General features: G+C 44.5%; 2 protein-coding genes across 4 annotated transcripts; one reads left to right on the top strand and one right to left on the bottom strand.

Moving 5' to 3' along the window:
* Positions 1 to 694: 694 nt before the first annotated feature.
* RANBP1 (RAN binding protein 1) lies at positions 695 to 10,885 on the bottom strand. 2 transcript variants are annotated; one of them, XM_034435821.3, is made up of 6 exons: positions 10,746 to 10,885; positions 8,456 to 8,592; positions 7,423 to 7,580; positions 6,940 to 7,068; positions 4,355 to 4,420; positions 695 to 2,984 (listed from the first exon to the last, which is right to left on the bottom strand). In XM_034435821.3, exons 1-6 carry the CDS (start codon positions 10,758 to 10,760, stop codon positions 2,860 to 2,862), a joined length of 630 nt encoding a protein of 209 aa, XP_034291712.1. In that variant the 5' UTR covers positions 10,761 to 10,885; the 3' UTR covers positions 695 to 2,859. The 2 variants fall into 2 exon arrangements, with proteins under 2 accessions (XP_034291712.1, XP_034291714.1); XM_034435823.3 differs by having other exon boundaries at positions 695 to 2,981.
* TRMT2A (tRNA methyltransferase 2A) lies at positions 10,404 to 27,586 on the top strand. 2 transcript variants are annotated; one of them, XM_034435820.3, is made up of 12 exons: positions 10,404 to 10,531; positions 13,559 to 14,155; positions 14,838 to 14,946; positions 16,645 to 16,826; positions 19,141 to 19,255; positions 20,234 to 20,349; positions 21,418 to 21,529; positions 22,385 to 22,507; positions 23,170 to 23,245; positions 23,664 to 23,780; positions 25,349 to 25,445; positions 26,939 to 27,586. In XM_034435820.3, the coding sequence occupies exons 2-12, from the start codon at positions 13,572 to 13,574 to the stop codon at positions 27,315 to 27,317; spliced, it is 2,010 nt and encodes a 669-aa protein (XP_034291711.2). In that variant the 5' UTR covers positions 10,404 to 10,531; positions 13,559 to 13,571; the 3' UTR covers positions 27,318 to 27,586. The 2 variants fall into 2 exon arrangements, with proteins under 2 accessions (XP_034291711.2, XP_034291710.2); XM_034435819.3 differs by lacking the exon at positions 10,404 to 10,531 and adding an exon at positions 11,208 to 11,476.
* The last annotated feature ends 300 nt before the right edge of the window (positions 27,587 to 27,886 follow it).

Raw genomic sequence — 27,886 nt, 5'->3', positions numbered from 1 at the left:
TTGCTGCAGCGCATTCCAGGGTATTGATTTAATAAGCTTCAACCTGCAGTAACTCAAGACACCAATCCGATTTCCAATTAAAAATAAGATGGCACGTATTTCTTTTGTAGCATCTTACTTTATACTCCTGGTTTCTTTTACACAGCATCGTTGAAACATCGTTTTTTTTTTAATATATAAAGTTAAACAAACACTATATAAATCCTGTCGGTATGGCTTCGTTTCTCTTTCAGAACATGTTTCCACCATTAAAAAAAAAATTGCAAGGAGAAGAGGCCTTGGAAAAAGCACATACAAGCTTTGCATTTTACAAAGGGAGCGAACAGAACAGGCAACCTGCATAGTACACATTTACACACAGCAACAATGGATGCAATTGTTCCCTTTCTCCCCCTGTCCCCCCCCTCCCAAACCCAAAGTGACAGATGAGGAGCTGCACTAAAGAGTCACATTCAACAGGTGCTCTTCCCTTCTTCGCACATCATTCACTTTTTATGTCCCAGAAATTACAATACAGTCGTTAAATAGCTCAAAGGGCAGATCAAGTTTACACGCACAAGTTATCCTGAGACCATAGAGATCGACGGTTCTAAGAACCAAAAACACAACACACCGAATTGTAGCTTCCTCCCCCCACCCCATCACACACACACACACACACAGGCCATTTACATTACAAGAATTAAGCAAAACAAAAAGATGAAGCTTAAATTTATTTCAAAGTTAGCCGGGTGAACAGTGCCTCTTTTTTGATAAAATCATTTATAGTGATTTCAGTCTGGAAAAATAATCGTTCAAGGAATGCCCTTTTTACTTTTACTGTTGGGTATACTGACAGGTCCGTGGGACTGGTTGAGGTATTTCTGCATCTCCCTACCTGCAGTCATGCCTTAGTCAAAGTATAATAACGCAAAAATAATAATAATAATAATAAAAAAATTACAATACTACAGGAAGAAACTAATACATCCATAAAAATGTAATGATGATTGGGGGGAGGGAGGGAGAGACAGACTATCAAGGAAATACTTAAAAACATTCCAGAAAAAGATCATGGAAGAGTTCAAACAGTTCTGCTGTTAATTGAACAAAAGCTTTTAATTAAAGTAATGACAAGACGACTGTGCATGTTGCTTTAAACAAGAGAAAAGGAATGTTTTATAGCCACACTCTCAATGCGAGCATGTAAGCCAACGTTTGGCAACACGGAAGATGTGTGGACTTCAACTCCCAGAATTCCATAGGCTGGCTGGGGAATGCTGGGAGCTGAAGTCCGCACACCTTCATGAAAGCTGCCACGGTTGAGGAACACCAGAATAAGCTGACATGGAGAACTTGAATCTTTTGAAAGAAGCTAGACCAGGCACTCTCAACTTATATGCAGGACAGACCACCTGTGTTACTTTTGGGGGGAGATTTCTACCGTCAAGAGAAATGGGCCAAGGAGGGAATACAGCTTACAGAACATACACACACCAAGAAAGCCTGAGTTATAAGTAAAAAAAAAACTCTCTCTCCCCCCCCACCCCATTTCCAAACACCAATTATTAATCCATTTTGCCACGAGGATGGAAAAGCGACAACATACTAGGTTGGGTGAGCGTAGCCCACGGTTACAGATGCAGAAGCTCATCATACAGAACATTTTTGGTCTCTTAGGGGTGTCCTTGGGCTGTGAATCTTAAACAGGATATTCTTTGAAGTATCAGTGACAATGAGGAGGGAGCCCACAACGAAAACGTTTTTTTGTTACCCAAAAGTTTATTGTTAAATGAGGGAATCATGTCGACTAACGGATGCAAATGCAGACATCAGTGCTTCCCCACCACACCCCCGGTGGCGTTAAGTAAGAAAGGTGATTATTTTTTCTCACAACCAAAAAGTTATCTTAAAAAAAGGTGAATCCCACCCCACCCCACCCCGTTTCCCCAGAACACACTATGAAAACGCTATAATCGAGACAGCAAAGCAACAGAAAATGTTATTACTTGTCTTCATACCTACATGGGAGTTTATACTGAAAATTGTTATACAGAAGGAACTGGACTTTGTGCCCCCTTTTTTACACAGAAGAGCCTGTCCAGATTTGCAAAGAAGGATTTTTGCTCTTCAAGGGGGGTGGGGGGAAGAGGAGAAAGGCCTTCGAAACAGCTTTAAAAAAAAAAATCGCATTCGCTGGACATCTCCCGCTTTTGATAATAATTAAAAAAAGATATTATTTCCACCTTTCTGGCTTGCCAAGGATGACCAAAAGAAACAGCAATATTTTGAAATACGTCATAGGCCATTGTGGGATGACATTAGATTCTAAGGGACATGCCGTTTTTCTCCTAATAAATCTGCGCAAGAACACTTAAGGTCACTCAAACCTCAATTACAAGAAAAGGAACCTTAGCATAACATTTCTCCTTTCAGTCATTGCAACATTCAGCCACAAATGCATCAGAAAACATCTTTGTTACTCTTTTTTTTCCCCTCCAATCAGTAGAATTCAGTTACACTACACCTCACCTAAAATAGGCACCCAAAACATATAACCCAAGGTCACAAGGGCAGCCACACCTGAAGTGTATATAGAAAACCCTGTCCTTTTTCATACCGTTTCCAAAGCTTTATTTGTTCTCTCTCCTGGATGACTATAAATAAGTATTTCCACTATGGAAAAGCGAGTTTTAGCACAGTACATTTTCATGACTGGGGAATGGATCTTTTTTTTTTCCTGGAGAATTCTTCCAAAAGGGCAAAAGCTTAGAAAAAAAAAAAAACATTAGAATACAGTTCTTTATAAAGTCCCTTGTAAAAATTAAGAAAAAAAAGAAAAGAAAAAAAAATTAAGAAAAACACAAGGCCCAAAATGATTTATTGCTTTTCTTCAGTCTTTTCCTTGTCTTCTTTCTTCTCCGATTCTTTGCACTCGTCCTTTACAGAAAGGTCTTCTAATTTTTCAGCAATTTTATCAGCGCTATCGTTTTTGTCTGTTTCTGCTAAAAAATGTCGGTGTAGACCATTAGCATTTAATAGGCATTAGCTGGAAACAAGGTTATGGAATGTGGCAGGAAAACATTGTCTTTGTAATAAATGCACGAATGAGTTTGAACTGCAGATACAGAGATATGCCAAAAACTGAACATAACACGAGAACCTTTTGCTAATGTGGTTCAAATATATACATTTTCCAATTTGCTTTGCCTGAATATCTAAGAATTGCTTGAAAGCGTAGCATTTTCACAAGTTTTAACAGTTAAAAATCTGTTCAAGAATTAAATGTGATGTGCCAAGACAACTGGAACAGAAATCCACAAGGAAGGAAATGTTCGTTTTATTCTGGACTGCTACTCTAGCAGACTTAAAAAGCACTGTAACTATTGTAGTCACGCGCAGAGTGAGCCTGCCGATACAGATGAAAATGGAAAACCTATTGACCAGAATACTGTGGGCCTCAACACCTCGGAATTAATAAAAACACAAAAATATTGTTTCATTTGTAAGGCTCTCAAGTCTCGAAACAATTGCTTCAGTTTCCCACCATATTCGACCGGATGGAAAATCATTCTGTCCATTAAAGCTAAAGGTACCTGATTTCATAGACACAGGTATTCCTTGACTTATGACTATAATTCTTCCATTATAAGGACGTTAAATGAATCGCACCCAATTTTATGACCGCCTGCTTTAATCGTTAAGGGAATATGACTTTGACTTTGTTGGAAACCGGCTAAAAAAGTTGCAAACATTGATTATGTGATCCCAGGACACTCATACACATTAGTTGCCAAGTGCCGGGATTTTGATCATGTGACTGTGGGGATGCTGCAATGGTTACAAGTGTGAGGACAGGTTGTAAGTCAAGGACTACTTATACCATGTTGAATAGCAGCCCACTGGTTTTTTTTTTATTCCATTTTGGTTAAATGATACTGGAATATTTTTATAATAAAAGACAATTGACATTAAGGACGGATATTCTCCAAGACAAATCCTGAATGTATTTCCTACGACTAAATGTGAAAGAATGGATGATTAAGGACAACAGGGTTCTATTATTTCTTTTCCAATAAGGAAAAATAAAGAAGCAAAATCAAGAATTGGGACAAAATGAGTATTAAATGGCAGGCCAAGCAAGGGAGAGAGAGAAATTATCTCCCTTCAATGGAATGCACAATTCTCAGGCCTGCTCTAGGTAACACATACGAAGTCTATACACATCTTACACACTTCTATAAAATATGTGGTGCAGATTTTAATCTCTTCCCTACTTGTTTGTCTGGTTAGGGATTTCTGCAGAAATGCTTCTGCAGAATATTGCAGGGCAATATTCCTTTTTTTCAGAAGTAAGCGAGTACAAACATCTTACCTTTCTTTCCCTTTTTATCAACTTCACTCTTACATTCTTCGAATTTTGCCTTGAATTTCTGTGCATCTGTTTGAAAGAAGCAAAATTACAGATCAAGCTGCAATGGGTTTAAGCAAGCAACTCGAAACACCTAGGAAAGCATGTGCTTCACCAGACCACAGGCTAAGATTCGCATGCAGTGGATACGATTTCAGCCAAATTTCACCTTTTAGAAGCCCTGTTGCCTTTCAGATGGAAAAATTAAGTCTCAGAGCAAAGGGTTAAAACAAGGGTAAGATCAACCTTACAGATTAACAGAGTTGGAAGGGACCTTGAAGGACATCTAGTCCAACCCCCCGCCCAAGCAGGGGACCCTACACCCGTGATGACGAACCTATGGCACGCATGCCACAGGTGGCACGCTGAGCCATATTGGTGGGCACGCGAGCTTTGCCTTAGCTCAGCTCCAGCACGCATGCGCTTTGGGTCTTCTGGGCCCACCGGAAGTGTTTCTGGCCTCCAGAGCGGTGGGGAAGACTGTTTTTGCCCTCCCCAGGCTCCTAGAAAGCCTCTGGAACCTGGGGAGGGCAAAAAAAAACAGGCCTACCGGGCCCACCAGGCCATCACATGCTAAAAGCGAGAGGAGCAGGGGGGGGGGGTTGCGCACGCATGCGTGGGGGGGCAGGGCACATAGAATTATGGGTGTGGGCACGTACCCGTGTGACCACCCCGCACTCCCCCAGCTTTTGGCACGTGATGGCAAAAAGGCTAGCCATCACTGCCCTACACCATTTCGGACAAATGGCAGTCTAATCTCTTCTTAAAAGTCTCAAGCTCCCACAACTTCTGAAGGCAACTTCTGTTCCATCAACTGGAACACAATTGAGCCCAACATTTATGTTGCTAAGTGGGACAGTTAAGTGAATTTTGCTCCATCGTACGACTTTTCTTCAGTGAACCACTGCAGCTGATAAATTAGTAACACAGTTAAGTGAATTTGGTTTCCCCACTGACTGGGGCACTGTGACCGTCATAAATATGAACCAGCTGCCAAACATCCTAATTTTGATCCCATGATCATAGAGATGCTGCAGGGGTTGTTAAGTGTGAACAGCGGTCATAAGTCACCTTTTTCCAGTGATGTTGTAACCTTAACAACAGTCATTAAATAAAGTCAAGGTAAGTCAAGGACTACCTGTAATTCATTCAGCAGGAGAAAGCTTTGTAACTTCACAGGCTGAGGCCCAGGAAATCTCTCTCTGAATCCGTATTTGCTTCATCCCTTTGCAAATTTCTGAGATACAGGTAATCCTCAACATACAACCAGTCTTTTGGTGACCAACGTTACAACGGCAGTGGAAAAAGTGACTTATGACCATTTTTTCACTTACGACCATTGCACCGTGGTCACAGTATCCAAATTTGGACGCTTGGCAACGGGCATGTATTTATGACGGTTGCAGTTTTCTCCAGCTTGCCTTCAGAAGTTGTGGGAGCTTCATCATTGGAAGCTTTCGAGAAGAGACTGGACTGCCATTTGTCAGAAATGGTGTAGGGTCTCCTGCTTGGGCAGTGGGGTTGGACCGGATGACCTACCAGGTCCCTCCCAACTCTGTTAACCTGTGTCTGCATTTCTGGAGTCATGTGATCACTTTTGCCACCTTCTGACGAGCAAAGTCAATGGGGAAGCCAGATTGACTTAACGATCGTGTTACTAACTTAACTGCAGCGATTCACTTAACAACTGTGGCAAGAAAGGTTGTAAAATGGGGCAAAGCACACTGAACAACTGGGTTTTTTTTTTAGCAACAGAAATTTTGGGGACAATTGTGATCGTAAGTCAACAACTACCTATGCATCACACCATTGATAACCCTTGTTGTGGCCCGCTAACAGCCAGTAGAGCTGGCAGCAGATTCAGACAGTGAGGAGGTTGGGAAGGAACATGGGCCAGTCCTGGAGTCTGGGGAAGGCTCTGACGAGGGCTCTGCGTCGGAGGTAGAGATGAGGCCAAGGCCAGATGCCAGTTATCAACTGCCTTTGGAGTCAGACATCAGTGAGGCAGACGAACAGCTGAAGCCTGTTCCCAGTGTGCGCGTGTGCGGAATTGCCAGACGAAGGGAACAGCTAAAGAACAAGGGTCGACTGAGGAGTAAGGCCACAGGTGGACGGTGAAGGGCCCCTCCCAGAGGGAATAAAAGAGGAGCGAAAGGGGAGTGGAGTTTGCAGGAGACAGTTAGATCATTCCTGCATTCTTGCCAAGTATTGCGGCGTCTGAAAGATATTGGCCTGGCCACTCTCCAAGCCTGATCAAAGTTGGTAATTGTGAACTATCTTGGAAGACTGTGGGAGAGGAAAGACTTTGCTGGAGAGGAATTCACTGTAAATTAAACAAAAGGGGTTTATCGGGACAAGGATTCGGCTTCCTGCAGAACAGCCCTCTAATACACTGGATGCCTTTCTGGTTTAAAAATTTGAGTCTCCTCTCCTGGCACCTTGAACAGATTTCATGGAACAGTGTGAGCTTTTCCCATCATTCCTTAAACCACAAGGAGAGGAAGACCACTTTTTTAAAAAGTCCAATTTCTCCAAAACAAGGAACTTACTTTCTGCATTTAAAAACCGAATTGCCAGAAGCTCTGGTTTAGGACTCTCATCTGCAAAATCAGCATGTGTGTTCCACACCCAGGCCCGGTCACTCCCCGCGTTGGGCTTCAACTCCATTACAGGTGTGACTAAAATGAGGGAGGGGAGGAATTAGGCACAGGTAATACAGCAAGATAATACAAACGATCAAGCAATATTATAAAGCTGTGAAGAACCAGCAAGGAAGATCAAAAAGTCTGTCTAGAAAAGAACGACTGTCCGATTGTCTATTATCCATATTTAAAATATTGTTGAATATATTTCATAATGTTATCACTATTATTCAGTTTCTAACAGTCCAACTTATAACTCCAAATACAGTAATTGGGCCCTGCATAGTTTTCTACAATCATTGCCGAACGAAGCTATCAATTTGAAAGAGTTTGTTGTTACAATACCAACATATACAGCAAACTTAATTAGAAGAATACTAAATTACATACTGTAATGGTTTGCACAGATTTTAAGAGTCTTATCTCTCCTCATTAAGAGTCGGATGGTCCCCTTATCTTTGTGCTTCAGGAGTTTTACATCCCCAGTGCCACGTTCTTTCCATTCTGGAAGGTCATTTTCTGATGCGAATCGGAAAAGTTTTGCTCGCCTTCATGAAAAAATAAAATGCAAACAAAAAAAGAGGAATTAATGGCAACAAATATGCCAGAGATTATACTGAATTAGGATCTTTTAGCATCACTAAGATAACTAATTTTCTTCAACAGACAACACAAACCTGAAAGTGATAGTTTGATAAAAGCCTCTAGAGAAACACCTTTGAAATAAAATGTCTTTAAAATTTACTTTTGGGATGGCTAAGTCAGTTTCAGTCAGGTACAATGGAGTTCAAACACTTTTTAAATTAAGCTTCATGATGAGATAAAATATAGATGAAACAAAAGTTAGGAAAATAAGGAGAGAAACATGCAAAAAAGTAATGATTTCTGACTTTCTTCAGTGCAGCAGACTAAAAAAATAATACACTGACCTTTTAAATTTCAGAACTTTAAGAGTTACTTCTATCAATTACAAAATCGTTTTAATCATCAAAACCTAAATTCAAATTTTCATTTTCATCCCAGTTTTGAGCAGAAAGTCCAGAAGTGGTTTCCAAGTAGAAACAAAACTAGGTAAATTCTTTAATTTAGAGAATCAATTTTGTCATGTCTGCTAACTCCATCTACTTTACTGTCCTAGAGCCCAACATTTCCCATGCAGCTCCATTTGTGCGTGTGGCATGCATGTGTGCTTGCAAACCCCTCACAGACCACTAGTGGGCTGCAGCCCACAGGATGGGGACTCCTGTCCTAAAGTTCCATCACTGAATCTAAACAACTCATTTTGTTAAAAAATTAAGCCTGTCACACCATCACATTTCCCACAAAATTGGGACTTCAGTTTCACACCTGGAAAGTTTATTTCCTGAAAGTTAAGACAGTGAGTCTGCTAATTTAATTGCAGAAAGCTTCAGCTTGAGCTTACATTTTGAAAACCTCCTCCTCATCTTCCTCCAGAGTTTTGATCTCTTGCTCAGGAAGAGAAACGATGGGCTCAAACTGCGGGTCGTGGTTAGAATCATCTGCATTGTCAGTTGCTGAGTCATGCTCCTCGTGTGCATCCTGCAGTGTTAGAGGAAAAAAGCTTGAAATGCATCACAGGCTTATTAGAGAAGATCATTTCAGAGAATTAAGATAGACAGTCTTATAAGCACACCCGTCTGCCTTTCATTAGAAAGCTAACTTAATCCTATTTCATTCTGAAAACGGCAGCAGCAGTTTTTTGTGGGAGTCAACAGAACTGCAAAAGAACAAAGTTCAAAAATCTCACAAGCAGAAATCTCCAAATTACATTTTTAGTTATATTATTACCACTTTCTAAACTTTAGAATGTTTTTAGGTACCTTATCACTTTCTAAACTTCAGAAAAAAACCAGTGCCAGCTTGCAACACCTCTAAATATAGGTATATATGGTGCTCAATTGACATCCAACCGTATTAAAAATATACCCTAATCGGCTGGTGAACATTCTCCCTCCTCCAAGGAATAACCACCCCACAGATTTGTAAAAGGAGTATATAAAAACATCAATAAAGGGATGCTAACTATCACAAAAAGCTGAGGCTCTATCCAGGAGTCTTTGGCAGTGGTCAGCAGAGAAATAAAAATATAAACTAATTGTGCATTCCCTTGTATTTGGTTTGTAAAACCAAGAATGAGAACAGATTAATTGGAATTTGATGGCTACTATATAAATGAGGACTTTAAAACCTGAAGGTTTTCCTTCTCCAAAATTGAACCTTCTCTGCACTTCATTTTGTACTCAAGGAAAAATACAACCTTGAAACAAATAATGATGCCCAGCGACTTTCACACATTGCAATTTTTTTTTTACAGCAATCTGGTTTTATCAAAGTCTGAAGGCCCAAAGACACCTGCTGCTTTCTTAAAAATTTTCAATCCTGGAAACCTGAAAACCCCTGATTTCAGGGAATCACTGCTGTTTGTTTAGCCCAGTTCTCAATGGGTGGCCTCCCCCCCCCACACTCTTTTCCTGCTGTTCATGAAGCCAAATAAATACTTTTAACGCTTTCTCAGTTTAAATTTCCAACACACACCACCTCCATAGACATAACCCAGTCAATTGAAGCTTCCCCCATCACTTTTTTAAGGCAAAAGGGATCTTGAGTCCAAAACACTGGCGAACCTAGGAAGCCACAAGAATGTCTGCAAAAGTTTAAGACAGGCATAGAAATTTAATATTCTTTTTTTAAAAAAATGCACCAGGAGAGGAGTAGTTGTACGAAATTTGGACCCTTGTTATGTGTGTGTGTGTGTGTGGGGGGGGGGGGCAAAATCACCTCTTGGGGGGGAGATGAGCGCCATGACAATTTAGTAAAAGATGGGAGGAGGGAGTAGAAGACACAAAATATGTACTCAAGATGTTCAAACGCTGAATGATTAAGGATGTACTTGTTTGTTTAGAAAAAAATAAAAAACTTGTATTTATTTTTTTTTAAAAAAAGAAAATTTAATAACGACCAATTTAATAAATAACCATCATTATTGGGGTCATGCATGGAAGGGGATTCCTGGCAGAAAACAATAGGCGGGCATCACTTTTTTTTTTGGAGGGGGGGGGGTCAGGGATGGTTTGCCTTGATATCCAACCAGGGGAAGACAGACCCTCGTAGGAAAGAGGCCATTCTTCTCGGGAGGGGGGGGGCTGGCTGGCGGGAATTTTGTGGGGGAGGGGCAGGCTTCGGAATGCCAAAAATTAACACACAAACCCGCCCACAAGCCACGGGGAGGGGAGGGCAACTAAAAGACCATCCAGGGTTTTTTTGGGGGGAGGGGCGCGATCCGGACCCTTCCCGCCGTTTCGCCCATTCCCCCCCCTTCCCCGCGGGGCCAGTGGGCCGCTCCAGAAGGGAGGGAGGGAGGGAGGAGCAAAGCACGAGGCCGCAGGACCCGCCGGGAAACTACAACTCCCCGAAGGCCCGGCCGTAGCCGGGCAAAGGCAAGGAATGCTGGGAAATGAAGTCCCAGGCGGCGCTCGCGGTAGGAAGCCTCCCGGGAGGTGGGGGTAATAAGATTCGATGGGGGGAGGAGAGAAGATTAAGTGGGGGGGGAGACCGAGCACCCCCCCATTTGAGGTCCGTGAGGGGAGGCCACCCCGCGCCTGAGGGGCCTAGCAGCGGCGGCGGCGTGGATTCCGCTCCCCCCCTCCCTCCTCAGCGGCTCCGCTTTCCGTTTCTTTCGGCTTTCACCTCACCTTCGTCTCGGCCATGGTGGGGCTGCCGCTCCCCCGTTGGGCTCGCTCCCCGTCGCCGTGCGGCTTCCCGCCTCCGCTGCCCTCTCCCGCCGCGAGCTCCGTCGCTGCGCCGCCTTTGGCTCCGCCCACACGACGCTGCGGACACGCCCACCGCGCTGCTGCCGCCGCCGCAAGGGCTGACGGGAATTTTTTTTTTACAAAAAAAAAAAAAAAAAAAAGCCTGGGCCTACCTAACCTCGATGGCTTTGTTCTATATAAAACCAAGCGAGGCCCGGTTTCTTTCCCGCCGTTCTCCCGCGGGTGAGGAACGAACTTTCTCGCGTGGGGTGGTTAGGTGGGGGGGAAGGAAAAGGAGAGGAACGGCGGGGTTTAATTTAGAGCAGCGTGTGGGGAGGCCTCACGCCGCGCGCGCGCTTCCCGCCCTCCTTCCCGTCGGCCCCCGCGCGAAGCCCTCCCGCCCTCAACTCGACGCTGCGTGGAGGAGGGGCACGCTCACCCGGACGCACGCGCGTGCGCACGAATACACATACGGGGATTTATTTTTTCTTCCCCCCAGCCCTGCTTAGAGGGAGAAAAAAAAAAAAAAACCAACCAACCCAAAAAGCCGAAGCTAGGCAGAGCGACGTTGCGCACGCGGCGTCATGCCGGCCCGGTCCTCTTTAGAAGCCCCGCCCTTGTTTCTGCGCCTGCGCTATTCGAGTTGGGTCTTTCCGGGCCCGGCGACGGGTGAGGTGAGTGGAAAGTTCCACGCAGGGAGCGTGGGGGAGCTCCTTGGCCTTCTGGCCCAACATAGGGCCGCCCCTGCAACCTTCCCCAGCCTGGCGCCCTCCGGATGCCGATGGATTGCAAATGCAGGAATGCCCCCGCTTGTAGGAGGCTTAGGTTGGAAGACTCCTGCGCAGGGGGTTCTGGGCGATGTAGTTTTAATGCCCGCCCCCTCCTATGGAAAAACAACTTGTTCAATTGGATTCCTTGAGCCCCCCCCCCTCGCCTTTCCTGCTCAAGAACCCTGTTGGTTTCTCAACTTTGGGAACTTTTAAGATGGACTTCAATTCCCAGAATTCTCCAGCCAGCATTTCAATAGGAATCAAAAACTTTTTTTCAAAATGACACCCAGAAATAGCACAAAACTAATAACTTCGTTGCTTGTATCCTTACTATTGATATTGTTTCCTGATTGCTTATTTGTACCCTATGACTATCATTAAGTGTTGTACCTTATGATTCTTGATGAAGGTATCTGTCAACTTGCAAAGCTTTCAAGTTGCCATGAGCAGGAGGGAGGGAGAAGTGATAGAGCCGATTGATTTCCCTAACTGAAGTGCATTCCATACATTCTTCCTGACCGTAGTCAGAAGGAGGGTATTGGATTTCACAGCCAGCCAAAGTGGTTAATTGGAGAATGTGATTTATGACATGGCCAGAGAGGAGGGGAGAGAGAGGGTCATAGGGGAACGTAAATCTACGTGGGATTAGTTCTGGCTGCATCCGAATATTGCCGAAATGGTGCTCCTAATAAATGACTGTATTTCTTTTGAAGTTCGGCTCATGGCTCATGAATTAATTAGGGCATCTTTCGGAAACTTCACAGTATCTTTTATGTACACTGAGAGCATATGCACCAAAGACAAATCCCTTGTGTGTCCAATCACAGTTGGCCAATAAAAAATCCTACCCTACCCTACCCAACCCAACCCAACCCAACCCGGCCAATTGTAGCTGAAGCTGGGCGTTAACAACCACTCACTTTCCCAGCTTTTCAAAAATAGACTGCTTAACCATTGGACTGGGATGATATGAGGGGTTGGACTAGAAGACCTCCGAGATCCCTTCCAACCCTGTGAGTCTATGTTCTTAGATCTTCCTGGATCAACCCTCAGCTTCTGCTTTCTTGTGTTTTTGCTGGTTATCTGGTTAATGATTTGCTAGGATAAGTTTGTTAAAGTTGTCTCCTGTTTCTTTAATACTTCGCATAGAGTACAGCTGCTAAGAGTGGTGCAGTGGCCTAGAGGTGGAACTCTTGCCTCACAATCATGAGCCGGGATTTTGATCCTAGGTCCGTGATGGCGAACCTATAGCCGTCGCCAGCTGTTCTTCTGGGTTCCGTCACATGCATGCGTGCTGGACAGCTGCTCTCTTCCGGGTTTCACTGCTCCGGCGTGTGTGTGTGTACACTTCAGTTTCGGTACTTGGTGCCGAAAAGGTTAACCATCACTGTCCCAGTTAGAGGCAGATATCTCTCTCTCTGGGCACCATGAGAATATATCTGCTGAACAAAACTCCGCACTGGCAACAGGAAAGGCATCCAGTAAACTCTCAGCTCCATTCAGTTAGCCAGACTCTACCGCCGCAAGGGATTATGGGATTGTTAAATGATGATGATAGAGTACAGCTGCTGAGCCACTCCATGTCTTGTAGTTATTTAAAGCTGATTTTTATTACATAACTGGCTAAGAGTCACAAAGATTCTCTGTTAATCCTTGCCAGTTTAATTGTGGTTTATTACGTTTTCCGAAGACAATTCATTCAGTTAGTTTTACCCTCAAATCGGGTGAAATTCAAAAATTTTCCCTACCGGTTCTGTGGGCATGGCAGGGGAACATCTCTGCAAAATCTCCATTCCCTCCCCACTCCTGGGGCCAGCCAGAGGTGGTATTTGCTGGTTCTCCGAACTGCTCAAAATTTCCGCTACCAGTTCTCCAGAACCTGTTAGAACCTGCTGAATTTCACCCCAGCCTCAAATGATCTCCCCTGTGATTTGGTTCAGGGTTTAGTGGTGTGAAGGAGTCAAATCTGTTAATTTTTCTTTATAGAGAGGCTGAAATAATGGAAGAAAACGAGGATTGCGTGCGCTCGGTGGATCCAAAATGTACCACTCCGGAATCGACGATCCAAACCGAAGAAACAAATACGGAGAACCCTTCAGATACTTCCAACATGTACAGGTACATTAAAGAGGACTTGTTCACTTCGGAAATCTACAAGGTAGAACTTCAGAATCTCCCCAGATACATCGGCTTTAACGAAGTCAAGAAATTCCTCGCCAAATACGGACTTAACCCGCATAAGATAAAACTGATGGGGAAACAGACTTTTGCTTTCGTCACCTTCAAGAGCGAGGAGGAAAGGGACAAAGCGATGAAAGTTCTCCACGGGGTCCGGTGGAAGAACCGGAACCTGAGCGTCCGCTTGGCCAAACCAAAAGCGGATCCCATTTTGAAGAAGAGGAAGAGAGAGGAAGGCGCCGAAGAGTTGTCGGCCAAGCGTCCGGCTTCATCCAAAGATGGTGAGGAGGAGCCTCTGAGCAAGCAGATAGCGGATGTGGTGACTCCTTTGTGGGCCATGCCCTACGAAGACCAGCTGGTGAAGAAGAGGAAGCAGTGTGAAGAAGTGTTGGCGAAACTGACCAGGTAATTTGATTTTCTGGAAGCTTCATTCCCCTGGTAGATACCTGATCCTGCTGAACTTCTCCATGTTCTGACCCAGCTCCCCAAACATGACAAACCCTCTGAAGCGAACTCAAAAGATGCCTTTATTAGGAGCGCCAGCAGTTAGTCAGACAATGAGGAGGCTGGAGAAGATGTGGTGCCAGAGGCGGGGATTCAGCCAGGGCCTTCAGAACCTCCAGAAGCTCCCTTATGTGAAGAGGATGAAGAGGAGGCAGCGCAGAGCTGCCAAAAGGCAGAAGTGGCTCCTCAGGAGGAGGTCTTCTCAAGAGTAAGGCTTGGGGCTAATTGGCCACTCCCTTAGCCTATTTAAGGAGGAACGCCGACTGAAGCAATTTGTAGGGAACAACTTTAGTTCATTCTCCTTTGCGTCTGGATTCTCTGCAAATTGCTTCTGGGCTTTCTGCCAACCATAGTAAGATTGTGATTAGTTTATCTTTGGATTTCTTGTAGGCTGTTAAGAAAGTTTATTAACAGCCTTTGTTTGAAAAAGTCTGAGTTATTTTAGTAAATTAAGTTTTGTACAGACTTTGTGTGTGCTGCGTTCTTTGGGGTCTGTAGCTGGGGCAGAATACAGGGCCCTGATTTTGGTTTAGTCGTTTTCTTATCTCTAATAAACTTTTTTTTTTTGAACTTTTGATTTCAGGGACATGGGAAACAACAACCGAGCGCTGCTCCCATGGTTGTTCCTGCAAAAGGAGAAGCACGATGGGCTTTGTTGCCCCTTGGAGGGAGTGAAGCCATCCCCATTACAGGTCATGCATACCGGGAGTTTCGCGCGATACCCGTTTCATCAAAGTCAGAGGAAGCAAAGCGCAGGACGTAACTACTCAGTCTTGGTCTTCGCACTGAGTAGTTGCTAAGACGCGTAAAGGGTTGAATGGATACAGGTAGTCCTTAACTTAGGGCCGGTCGTTTAGTGACTGTAGTACGGATAGTCCTCGAGTTACAACCGTTCATTTAGTGACCGCTCGAAGTTACCACGGTACTGAAAAAAGAGACTTGTGACTTACAACCGTTGCAGCATTCCCCATGGCTGCAGGTGAGCAAAATTCATAAATTCATATTTATGTCCATTGCAGAGTCTCAGGGGTCCTGGGATCCCCTTTTTGCAACCCTCTGACAAGCAAAGTCCATGGGGGAAGCCAGAAGTCACTCTTAATAACCGTGTGACTAACTTAACCACTACTTAAGTGATTCACTTAACAACTGTGGCGAGGAAGGTCATAAAACGGGGCAAAGCTCGCTTCACAAATGTCTCGGTTGGCGACAGATCTTGGCCTCCATCGTGATCGTAAGTCGAGGACTACCTGTACATAGGAAAACATGATAAAAGTAGGGTGTGTGTGTTGTTTTTGCATGAATGTGCATCATATATACCATATTATCCTGAAACAATAGAAAATACTGTATTTTCCGGACATTAAGATGCATCTAAATTTAGAAGAGAAAAACAACAAAAAAATGTTTTGGGCCTACCTTTTTTGGGGGCCATTTTTTTGGGCCTTTTCCAGTTTTTTTGGCCTGTTTTGGGGGCTTTCCTCCGCCCGTTTTCCAGGCTTTTTTCAGCTTGTTTTCAATACTTTTTCTGGACTTTTTCAGACCTTTTGTGAGGCTTTTTTCGGCCTGTTTTTGAGGCTTTTTTGGCCTGTTTTGAGGGCTTTTTCACCTCATTTTGGGGGCTTTTTTCGGCCCATTGTTGGGGGGGGTTCATATAGTCCGAAAAATAAGGTACTTCTAGCTCGGGTTTTAGATTTTAGCACTGGTCTGCTCTTCAGGCTTGTTTCAATTTAGTCTCTCACAGCTTCTCTGTAATTCCCCTCACAGCCAGGGTGGTTCCCTTAATGACCGCCATATAAAAGATGGTAACGTTGGGTCGGTCGTGAAATGACAAACCGGCATGATTTTAACGACTGTAATTCCAGGCTCAATGGACAGTTGTTAAGTCCAAGGAAGGGGATTCGTTGGCCCAGTGGCTAAGACACTGAGCTTCTCGATCAAAAGGTCGGCAGTTCAGCGGTTCGAATCCCTAGTGCCGCGTAACGGGGTGAGCTCCCGTGACTTGTCCCAGCTTTTGCCAACCTAGCAGTTTGAAAGCAGGTAAAAAAAAAATTTAAAGTAGAAAAAATAGGGGCCACCTTTGGTGGGAAGGTAACAACATTCCGTGCGCCTTTAGCATTGAGTCATGCCGGCTACATGACCACGGAGACGTCTTCGGACAGCGCTGGCTCTTCGGCTTTGAAACGGAGATGAGCAACGCCCCCTAGAGTCAGGAACGACTAGCACGTATATGCCAGGGGAACGTTTACCTTTACCTTACCTTAAGTCCAAGGACTGCCTGTATTCTCACGATGGTTGTGATTGTCGCTCCTCGCGTTCGTTTTGCACCACCCCGGGCAACCTGCCTCGTCCCTGATGGCTCTGTTCTGAATGTTGCCTTGCTTTGCATTTAGACCGAGTACCGCAACAAATGTGAATTTTTGATTGGCTTAGGCCCAAATCAAGACGATAAAACGGTCGGCTTCCGGCTGGGCAAATACAAGGGGGGTTCCTGCGCTGTTGTGGAACCCTTCGAGACCATCCACGTTCCCACGGAGGCAAAAATGGTGGCCAGGGCATTCCAGGACTACATACGGTGAGCCGTCTGCTGTTAATGAGTTTTCAGAATGTTTCTTCTACCTGAGGTTTCTGCTTTCTGTTTCTCCAACTTTGGCTCTTGCACGATAGACAAATATAGTTTGCATACATTGTCTAAAAACGAAATTCAGCGTAGAGAAAAGTAAAATCTTACACTTTAGGCAAGAAAAACCAAAGCGCACATATAGACTGGGTGAAACCAGGCTTAATAGCAGTGACTGTGAGAGGGATCTTGGAGTCTTAGTGGACAAACCAATTAAATAATGAGCTAGCCGTGTGCGGCGGAAGCCAAAAAAGCCAATGCAATCCTAAATTGCATTAACACAGATATTCAATCAAGATCACGTGAGGTACTAATACCACTCTATGAAGGCTTAAATTAGATTAGAATTATATTAGAATTCTTTCTTGGCCAAGTGTGATTGGACACACCAGGAATTTGTCTTTGGTGCATATGGTGTCAGTGTACATAAAAAGACAAAATACATTCATCAAGAATCATAAAGTACAACACTTAATGATAGTCATAGGGTACAAATAAGCAATCAAATCATACTAGGAAACAATATAAATTGTAAGGATGCAAGCAAAAAAGTTCGGGTATACAGTCATAAGTGGAAGGAGATGGGTGATAGGAACAATGAGAAGATTAATAGTAATGCAGATTTAATAACTAGTTTGACAGTGTTGAGGGAATTATTTGTTGAGCAGAGTGATGGCGTTCGGGGAAAAACTGTCCTTGTGTCTTGTTGTTCTGGTGTGCAGTGCTCTATAGTGTCGTTTTGAGAGTAGGAGTTGAAAGTTTATGTCCAGGATGCGAGGGATCTGTAGATATTTTCACAGCCCTCTTTTTGACTCGTGCAGTATACAGGTCCTCAATGGAAGGCAGGTTGGTAGCCATGGTTTTTTTCTGCAGTTCTACTTATCCTCTGAAGTCTGTGTCTGTCTTGTTAGGTTGCAGAACCAAACCAGACAGTTATAGAGGTGCAGATGACAGACTCAATAGTTCCTCTGTAGAAGTAAGACCACACCTAGAAATACTACATCCAGTTTTGGTCCCCACACTATGAAAAAGATGTTGAGATTCTAGAAAGAGTGCAGAGAAGAGCAACAAAGATGATGTGGGGACTGGAGGCTAAGTCCGCTCCCAGTCCGCTCCCACAGAGAGGGTCTCCTCAGGGTGCCATCAGCCAAGTTATGTCGGCTGGCGACACCCAGGGGGAGGGCCTTCTCTGTGGGAGCCCCAGCCCTGTGGAATGAACTGCCCCCGGAAATACGTAAGATCTCCGACCTCCGGGTGTTTCGCTGCGCTCTGAAGACCCTGTTGTTCCGCCAGGCCGGGCTATTAACATAACGTTTTAAATTGGGGTATTTTAAATTTCTGGGATTTTAATTGGAGCCTAATTATTTAATGATTTTAAATTTTAATTGTTGTTTTGTTTCTGTGTTTTTAAATAGGCTGTACACCGCCCTGAGTCCTTCAGGAGAAGGGCGGTATAGAAATAAAATTATTATTATTATTATTATTATTAAAACATATGATGAACAATTGCAGGAACTGGGCATGGCTAGTCTAGTGAAGAGAAGGACCAGGGGAGACATGATAGCAAGTCTTCCAATATTTGAGGGGCTGCCACAGAGAGGAGGGGGTCAATTTATTTTCCAAAGTACCCGAAGGCCAGACAAAGAATAATGGATGGAAATTATTTTTTATTAAGGTCTTCAACCAACCAATGTCTCATTTCTCCTCTTTTCAGAATTAACAAAGATTTTTTTTTTTTGAAAAAAAATAAAACGTTTATACAGCCATGGAGCTCTCTGAACTTGGTTGTTTGCTTGAAACAACCCAACTAGGTAACATCATCAGTGCCAGTGGTGAAATCCACCCCCCTTCTATCCAGGTCGCCCGAACCAGTAGCGCCAGGAAGCTCCGCCCACCCATCTGCGCATGCACAGAAGAGGCGCGCGCGCGAAGTAGCGAAAGTAAGTGGATTTCACCACTGATCAGTGCAAGAAAGGCGTGGAGTTTGCTCTCTTTATATATACAGTGACTTGCTCTCAGTTTATATACAGTGGCTTGCCCTGCACAGCACTGAAGATGTTACCTAATAGGGTTATGAAACATCTGCAAGAAAATCTCCAAGCTCAGAGAGCACCAAGGACCCCACAGTTCAACTCTGAACTACAAAAAATCTCTTCTATCGGTATTTATACAGCCAGCTCTTCATCTTACACGGGATGCTGGGCAGCTCCCTATCAACAGTTGCACTTACAATGTCCTGATTTAGTAATTAAGGATTTGTAAATTACAGGTCAACCTCCTACGGCGTTTATAGCCCAGAAACCTACGAAGGACACTGGAAACAGCTAACAGTTCGTACTAGCTCGAATGGCCACGTCATGGCAATTGCCTATTTTAACCCACAGGTAATGATAAAAATTTGTTTTCTATCATCTTTTTGGCAGCTTTTTGGATGTCTCAGGAAACTGCTAATTGTTCTTGGATTGACCGCATGGTTTCCTCAGAGAAATTTTACCTCGCATGATTTGATTGCTTATTTGTAGCCTATGACTATCATTAAGTGTTGTACCTTATGATTCTTAACGAATGTATCTTTTTATGTACACCGAGAGCCTATGCACCAAAGACAAATTCCTTGTGTGTCCAACCACACTTGGCCAAGAAAGAATTCTATTCTCATTATGTCCATTAATATATTTTCTTTTTACATAATCTAATTTTCAAATATTTTAGCTTCAATCCATATTTCAATTCTAAGTATCTGTAACATATTCTTCTCTCTATCTTCCTTAATTTTTATTAAGATGTTGGATGGTATTATTTGAGAAAATTGATGGCTATAATAATTGGGATATCGTTTAAATACCTATAACAATTGTAATAATTTGAGTATTTTCAATAATCCATTTATCTAAGCAAAAAAGAAAAGAAAATTGAAACGATATAGGATTATGATTTAATTAAATAAGACTTATTTAATTGGCTTTTATATAAATGGTATTGATAAATAGACAGAATTTAGGGAAATAATTGGGAATTGTATTACGTTGCATTATTTGAATTAAGAACTCTGTTTAATTGTTAAATTGGTATATTTTTAAGATTAGAGATAAAGATTTAAATTTGATGAAGTAATAATTAAATAAAGATTTAATGAATATTATATGAAGTAATAACAAAAGGTAGGGAAGTTTTAGAAATTAAAATAAGATTCAGAAATATAAACAAGAATTCTATTCTAATCTAATCTAAAAATGTCAGCTCTGCTTCAGATGTTATCTTCATTTTTCTTAATTTTTTTTTGAAGGCTGCTGTGCTGTTTTAAGACATCTCAGCATCTTTCTGAGTTGTTTTTTTGTGCTTTTTTGGGGGGGAATCTGTAGAAATTAAGCAAAGAAGAACGTGGTACATTGCAATCCTCTATGGCTAAGTACTTCACAGAAGGTCCTGGGAAAGGCAGCGGCATAACATCTTTATATTTTGTAGAAGAAGGCCAGAGGTAACGACAAAATATATTTTTCAGGGTTGTCGGTCATGGGAGGCCATCCCTCCCTACAAGGGAGAAACTATAAACTGCTATAAAATACAGCTAAATGTTCAAAATGCTAAGCATTTAGTGAAAAATGTCAAGGTTCATTAAAAAAAAATACTGTAGACTGAGGGCAACCCAGCCTGTTTCCCCCCCCCCCCCAAGATCCAAGAATATTTTTTATTTATTTTACTGCAGTGGTGAAATGTAAAATTTGTTACTACCAGTTCTGTGGGCGTGGCTTGTTGGGGGGGGTTAATATGACTGAGTGGGCGTGGCCAACTTTTTTTTTTTTTTTTTACTTTTAAAACCATTTTTTCTACAACCTCTTTGGCTGAAGAGGTTGTAAAAAAATGCTTTTAATAGCCTCTGACGATCCCAGCTGAGTTGCCTGATCGGCAGAAGCTTTTTTTTTTTTTTTAAGCCTCTGATGATCCCAGCTGAGTCGCGCGATCATCAGAGGCTTTTTTTTTTAAACTTTTAAAAGCATTTTTCGGCCAAAGAGGTTGTAGAAAAAATGCTTTAAAAAAAAAAAGCCTCTGATGATTGCGTGGCTCAGCTGGGCAATGGGGGGGGCAGGGATTTTTGCTACCAAAACCACCCGCCTCCATCGCTACCGGATCAGGCGATCTGGTCCGAACCAGGAGCATTTCACCCCTGCTTTACTGTCAGAGTAATTAGTTACTGTCAGGAGGGGCTGGAAATAGATTAGAATGAAATGTTAACTAGTGGAATTTTTGCTTCCTGGTTTGTCTATTGGTCCCTTGGGAGTGTTGCTAAATAGCCATCGCCCAATAAAATGGGAACATTTTAAGCTCTTCCATTTCATTAATATGTGAACATTATTTGTGATGACTTAATTGTGCTGTTATAATATGGCAGCTGAAGAATCATTGCATTAATAAGTTCCAGCATCAGCTTAGAACCGTTTTCTGGCCCTGATTTATTTTATCCATAATCTTCATAGTTAAATATGGTTTGCAGATGCAAGGATGGCCGTCGCAAAACCCCCTTTTTTCGTGCTTCTTCCCTCTCCAGAAAATCACCGAATCGGGAAGATTTAATTTTGAACAACATCGCTGGTGATAAGTACATACAGGAAGATCTTTTGGGGTTAAAATTCCGGATTTCGCCCCATGCTTTTTTCCAGGTAACTTTTTACGATGTTGTGCTTTAAACCTGGTTTTGCAGTTGGGATTAATGGATGGTCTTTTGAAGTGAATTTTTAGGAAAAGGGAGGAGCTGCCCATTTTCCTAGTCTCTCCCCCCCCCCAAAGAAAAGAGGACAAGAATTTGTCAGAATTAACTGTCAACCTCCCAGTACATTAAAACTTTAAAGGGTGAAATTATACGAGCTGATTTAAAGGAAGAATTGAAATAAAGAGATTTGCATTGATCGGCATTCAGCGATCTGCATTTTAAGGGCCCTCCATTCTTCTCGCTAGCTATTAAATGATGTCAGTAAGTAAAATAAATCTAGAGTGCTAGTGAACAAGAAGCAGTGGGTGGAAACTAATCAAGGAGAGAAGCAATTTAGAACTAAGGAGACATTTCCTGACGGTTAGAACAATTAATCAGTGGAACAACTTGCCTCCAGAAGTTGTGAATGCTCCAACACTGGAAGTTTATAAGAAGATATTGGATAACCATTTGTCTGAAGTGGTGTAGGGTTTCCTGCCTGAGCAGGGGGTTGGACTAGAAGACCTCCAAGGTCCTTTCCAACTCATTCTATTCTATTCTCATTTTATACTTGTGTTGGTGGGTGGCGGAGATAAAAAGAAATTGTGACTTTCTTGTAAAAGTCCTGTCGTTTCTTCTTTCCCCCTCGAGTCCAAATGTGCTTTTATGCTTTTCAATACACAAAGCTGTATTAAGTTTTTCACTGTAACTTTTAATTCGATATTCCGGCAAGTCAAACTGACTTCAACCCTCTGAGATTTTTGCCAGTGGCTTCTTCCCTGCTTGATAGATGAGTTAATAGCAAGAATAATGTTGGACTCCACAGGTGAACACGAAGGCAGCCGAAGTTCTGTATTCAACCATTCAGGATTGGGCCGACATCAACCAGGAAACCACGGTGCTGGATGTTTGCTGTGGAACTGGATCAATTGGCATATCTCTTGCACAGGTGAAGGAACAGGTTGGCTTCTTATTTCCACGGGGAAGGGGGAGCAGGAACATCACAGCCCCTCTCCCCCCTGCTTAGTATGTAGGCCTAGACCAGGAGTAGGCAACCCGCAGCTCTGGAGCCACATGTGGCTCTTTTCATCCCTCTGCTGTGGCTCCCTGTTGCCGGTCTGCAGAGAAAAAAGGATGCCACGCTAGGAGGAGACTCTATAGGAGGGAACCGGACTTCCGGTCGGCTCCAGAATTGAACTGGGGCAGTGGTGAAATCCAGCCGGATCTATCCAGCTCGCACGAACTGGTAGCACCAGTGGCAGGAGGCTCCGCCCACCCACTGGGAAATCATGTCCTGTTTTGACCTTTGCGCATGCGTAGAAGAAGCGTGCGCGCTCCCATTCCCAAACCGGTAGTGAAGGTAAGTGGGTTTCACCGCTGAACGGGGGGCTTCCGGTTAGGACTTTTGTGGCTCTTTGAGTGTTTAAGGTTGCCGACCGCTGGCCTGGATTTACGACCACAATCAGGACTGGAACTGTCATTGCTAAGCCAGGCAGTTGTGAAGTGAGCCGTACCCGATTCTGCTAACTTTTTTTTTTTTTTTTTTTGCCATCATTATGCTCATACCCAGCAAAGAGTTAACCGGTTATTGCTTTTTTTTTTATCGTGTAGAAAGTGAAGAAAGTTATCGGAGTCGAACTCTGCCAAGAAGCGGTTGAAGATGCCAAAGCAAACGCTCAGCTGAATGGTAAAATATAATAAATGTCGAAACCTCTTGCTCACTTTCGTCAACTCTGAAGATTTCTAGCAGAACCAAATGCGAGAATAGCGTTCGGTTCTTAGGTACAATGCACCAGTGATTTTCAACCTGTGGTCCATGGAGACCCTCGCACAGGATCCATGATGTTGTCACGGGGCTCAGGAAGGCTTGGAAAAATGTTATTTAAATCTTGAGTTGAGTCTTGGGGGTCCGTGGCCATGCCCCGTGGCCACAAAAGGTATTTAAAGGGGTCTGTGGTGAAGAAAAAGGTTGGGAACCATTGCGGTACACAAACTCTGTAGATTTCCAACTGTAGATGAGGAATTGTGGCGTGGGTATTACTATATTTCTCATGTTAAGACGTTAATATAAACGTGTTCTTTTTTTTTTTTTGCTCCCCTTTCAGGGTTGATGAATGTTGAATTCCACTGTGGGAAAGCTGAAGAGCTTGTTCCTCACCTCGTGAACACGTTAGCGCTACACAACACAGTTACAATTGTGGATCCCCCACGAGCAGGTTTACGTAAGTGGGGAGAGGGAGGGAACCACAGGGCCGTATTTAAGTAGAACAGTGATGGTTAACCTTTTTGGTGCCGAGTGCCCAAAACGCACATGCGCGTGCCCCAATCTCCAAAATGCAATGCAAGTGCCCCCGTTGTGGCCCATACGCAGCCTGCGCAGCTAGTAGCTGATTCAGACAGCAAGGAGGCTGGTGTGGTGCTGCGCAAGCAGCCTGTGCAGCTGGCACTCGAGTCAGACAATGAGGAGGCTGGAGAAGATGTGGTGCCAGAGGCGGGGATTCAGCCAGGGCCTTCAGAACCTCCAGAAGCTTCCATGGGTGAAGAGGAAGAAGAGGACCCTCTTCTCGATGCACGGGCGCGCAGAGCTGCCAAAAGGCAGGAGTGGCTCCTCAGGAGGAGGTCTCGAGAGTAAGGCTTGAGGCTAATTGGCTACTCCCTTAGCCTATTTAAGGAGGAACGCCGACTGAAGCAATTTGCAGGGAACAACTTCGTTCACATACCTTCGTGTCTTGTCTTATCAGCTTCCTGCAAATTGCTTCTGGGCATTCTGCCAACCACAGTAACCTTTCAGTTATTATTCTTTGAATTCTTGGCGGCTGTTAATGCAGTTAATTAACAGCTGTTGTAAAGACTGGTTTATTTAGTAAATTAAGGTTTGAACGGACTGTGTGTGTGCTGTGTTCTTTGGGGTCCGTAGCTGGGGCAGCACACCCCCACGCATGCGCCCATGGTGCATGCCCCCCCGCCCCCCGTTTTGGCTTCCAGATTCGTTCTCCTGCATTTCTGCCACCCATGCCTTCCTCGATCTCCTCAGTTTCTCCTGCATTTCTGCCGTGGAGGGTGGAACCTGTGGAGATTGAGGAAGGCACGGGCAGCAAAAATGCAAGAGAAAGCTAGCGCACGCTGGGGGGAGAAACTGCGGAGATCGGGGAAGGCCCCGTGCATACGCGGCAGAGACCTGAAGACAAGCTGGCCAGCAGGTGGCATGCACGCATGCGCGGTGAAGCTGGGCTGGCTGGCGGGTGTTGTGCCCGGAGAGAGGGATCTGCGTGCCATAGGTTCGCCATCACGGAAATAGAATTTTAAATTTACACAACGGTGCATGAAAACGTGGCACGGCAAGACAAAAAGGGATTGTGCGTGAGAAGCAACCGCTTCTTTGCTTGTAGGTTATTTAGCCACTCTGCCAGTTTTCTGCTCTGTTTGATCGGTAAACGGTCTTCTAATTTGCCCCTTACTACTTTTGGGATGGGGGGGGAATGCCAAATTTGCCTTTTTGAGTTTGGGGGATGAAATAGAGAGATGCTGGCAAAGCAAGTTAGGGTAACTTTGAACGAAGTTAAGCCTTCGTTTTCCTGGTGAAAAGGATCTGTAGAATTACCGTCTGCTCTTTCCTACTTTTCTTTCTTAACGGTGGAGTTTTAACATTCCCTCGTTTGGCGTTAACTGTCGTTTTATTTGCATTGTTGCCTTTTCTCTTGACGGGGGGGATAAAAAAACCTGCCTTTTCTTCAGAGTTGTGGCGGCAGCTAAAACAGCCTGATGTTTATCCAACGGTGTAATTTTCTAGATTCCAAAGTAATCCTCGCCATCCGAAAAGCCGAGCACTTGAAAAAGCTCCTTTACGTCTCCTGCAACCCTCGAGCTGCTATGAACAACTTTGTGGAGTGAGTCTACAGATCATCATTTCCGTCATTTTAGCCGCTGTCTATCCACTGCAGGATGAAGGGCTCTTCTGCGTGTTTTCCAACCTGGTCAATCCCCCCTCCTCCCCCCCCAAATAGGGGGCATTGATGAGGCGAAGGGTCTTGTGTGGCTAAATGAAATTGTGGGCTATGTCATCGGCCGTCTGTATGTCCAGAAGGGTCTCTCTACCAAGGCGAACAGGCCATGACGGATACCCCAGACTAACACCGAGCACATCTGCCAACCCGAATTGGACCAGAGTGGCAGATTATGGTCCATCCCAGTGATGGCAAACCTTTTCGGCACCAAGTGCCCAAACTGGAACATGCGTGCATGTGTGTGCGCCAGAAACTTAAAAGAGCAGCTGGCCAGTGCATATGCGCACACTGGCCAGTTGGTCTTTGGGTTTCTGGTGCTCTGGCACCCCAGTGCTGATGTTTGCACGGGTTGGAGCAGCGGAAACCCAAAGACGCACATGCCTGTTTTTGAGGCTGTTTTCAAGACCATTTTCCGAGCAGTTTTCAAGCTGTGTTCGGGCCTATTTTCAGGCTATTTTCCGGCACTCCAGCACCCACAAAGACCAGTTGAAAACCGGAAGAGCAGCAGGCAATGGCGCGCACGTGCCCAGAGAGAGGGCTCTGCGTGCCACCTCTGGCACACATGCCATAGGTTTGCCATCACGGGTCTATCCCTTCCACAGGCCAATCCAATATCAAAAACAGCCTTTGTTCCCCGGAAGCCCTAGGGCAGGGGTATCAAACTCAAAGCCCGCAGGCTCCGTATTCTGCCCGCGGGGTGCTTAGATCTGGCCACCCTGGAAACAATAAAGGACCGGCCCACGGTGCCTCCAGCGAAAATGGAGATCGGGAGGGGCCGTGCGTGGCCCTCCCAGTTTTTTTCGGCCACTACGGCCTCCTGCAGCCCTCTGCCAGTAAAAACGGAGCTCAGGGAGGCCGTGCGCAGCCCCCCAAGCTCTGTTTAAGGTGGCAGAGGGCTGCAGGAGGCCGTTGTGGCCGAAAATGGAGCCCAGGCAGGCTGTTTGCACTCCCCCAGGCTCCGTTATAGCTGGGAGAGGGTTGGGCACACACCCCCGGCCATGGCCCCGAAGTCAAACACAACCCCAATGTGGCCCTCAATCAAATTGAGTTTGACATCCCTGCCCTAGGGCAACTACCCACAGCAATGGGGAAACCTGCCCAAAGGCAGAGGGTGCTTTCAGGACCGTATAGGTTGGGAGTCTACAAATATTAATCTTTTTCCCCCCGAAAGCCTAATTTGGGCTGTTCCTTCGCCTATGAAGGTTGCTATGGGCGAATTACTGATTCACGTTACCCCTCCGCCCCTCCAGATGGGCAGAATTGAAACCAGTCCACCCAGCGATGTGGGGTGGGGGTGGGGCCACAAGTGAAAGAAGCAGCCTCAAGTCATCAAATAAAAGGATGAAGATTCATACTGTGTTTCCTCTCTCCCGTAGCCTTTGCCGAGCGCCTTCTCACCGCGTGAAGGGCAGCCCCTTCCGGGTTATCAAAGCAACGGCGGTAGATCTTTTTCCCCACACCATGCACTGCGAGATGCTTTTCTTCTTCGAAAGAATCGAGTATCCAAACAGCAAAGCAAGTAACGCCCCTGCGGGCTCGGCGGAGATTCCAGATGGGAGATCAGTGGAGACTCCAGATGTGAGATCGGCGGAGATTCCGGGTGTGGGATCGGCAGAGATTCCGGATGAGGGATCGGTGGAGACTCCGGGTGTGAAATCGATGGAGATTCCAGATGTGAAGTCCCCAGAAACAACTTCTCCCGAGGCCGACACCACAGACTCCCTCCCGAGAACAGCGATGGGAAGTCCCAGTTAGTAATTCTTTTGGCCCGCCCAGCACAGAAAGGACCTGTGTTTTACTTCCTGATCTTAAAAAGATAGGCCGCTTCCCCCTCCCCTTCCTTTCATTACCCAGCCAGCTTCTGCTTAAATTTTGAAAAAGTAACAAGTTTGAAGTATGTCAATAGTTTAAGGGAGACTGTTGGAAGCAAAGGCCTGAAGATACAATTTCAGACTGTACTTTTTTTTTTGTAATGGTGTATTTTTGAAATCATGGAGCGAACGGGATTAAAGCCATTGGGTGCATTTGTGCTGTGTAACTTTCTTTATGCCTAACATACGATCAAAGCTGTATTTGCCACAATCCAGGTAAATCCTTGATGTACAACCGTAATGCCCGTTACACTCATCATATGGCTGCAAAGCGAGTGACCTTGCGACATGGTTGCAAGTCAAGAACTGTGTGTACTAAGTTCTACTTGGTTAAATGCTGAATCCTAGTTTTATTTAATGTGGTTTAAAGAACCTCAAAAAGACAGCACCTCCAGGAGACTTAGAAAACGGGAAACGTTTTAAGGCAGTGGTCCTGAACCTTTGCTTCACCTC

Source organism: Pantherophis guttatus, chromosome 17, assembly GCF_059756535.1.
Source record: "Pantherophis guttatus breed Tessera chromosome 17, ASM5975653v1, whole genome shotgun sequence".
Classification (NCBI taxonomy): Eukaryota; Metazoa; Chordata; class Lepidosauria; order Squamata; family Colubridae; genus Pantherophis; species Pantherophis guttatus.
This window is presented reverse-complemented; position numbering and strand designations above follow the sequence as displayed.

Excerpts from the sequence above, each read along its gene's own strand:
- RANBP1 (XM_034435821.3), bottom strand. Across the intron at positions 4,421-6,939 it reads TCGGTTTTTAAATGCAGAAA|ATGCACAGAAATTCAAGGCA; the intron begins GTAAGTTCCTTG and ends TCTTTCAAACAG. Across the intron at positions 2,985-4,354 it reads TGATAAAAAGGGAAAGAAAG|CAGAAACAGACAAAAACGAT; the intron begins GTAAGATGTTTG and ends GACATTTTTTAG.
- TRMT2A (XM_034435820.3), top strand. The coding sequence starts at position 13,572 with ATGGAAGAAAACGAGGATTGCGTGCGCTCGGTGGATCCAAAATGTACC. Across the intron at positions 19,256-20,233 it reads TTGCCTATTTTAACCCACAG|AAATTAAGCAAAGAAGAACG; the intron begins GTAATGATAAAA and ends GGGAATCTGTAG. Across the intron at positions 23,246-23,663 it reads AGCAAACGCTCAGCTGAATG|GGTTGATGAATGTTGAATTC; the intron begins GTAAAATATAAT and ends CTCCCCTTTCAG.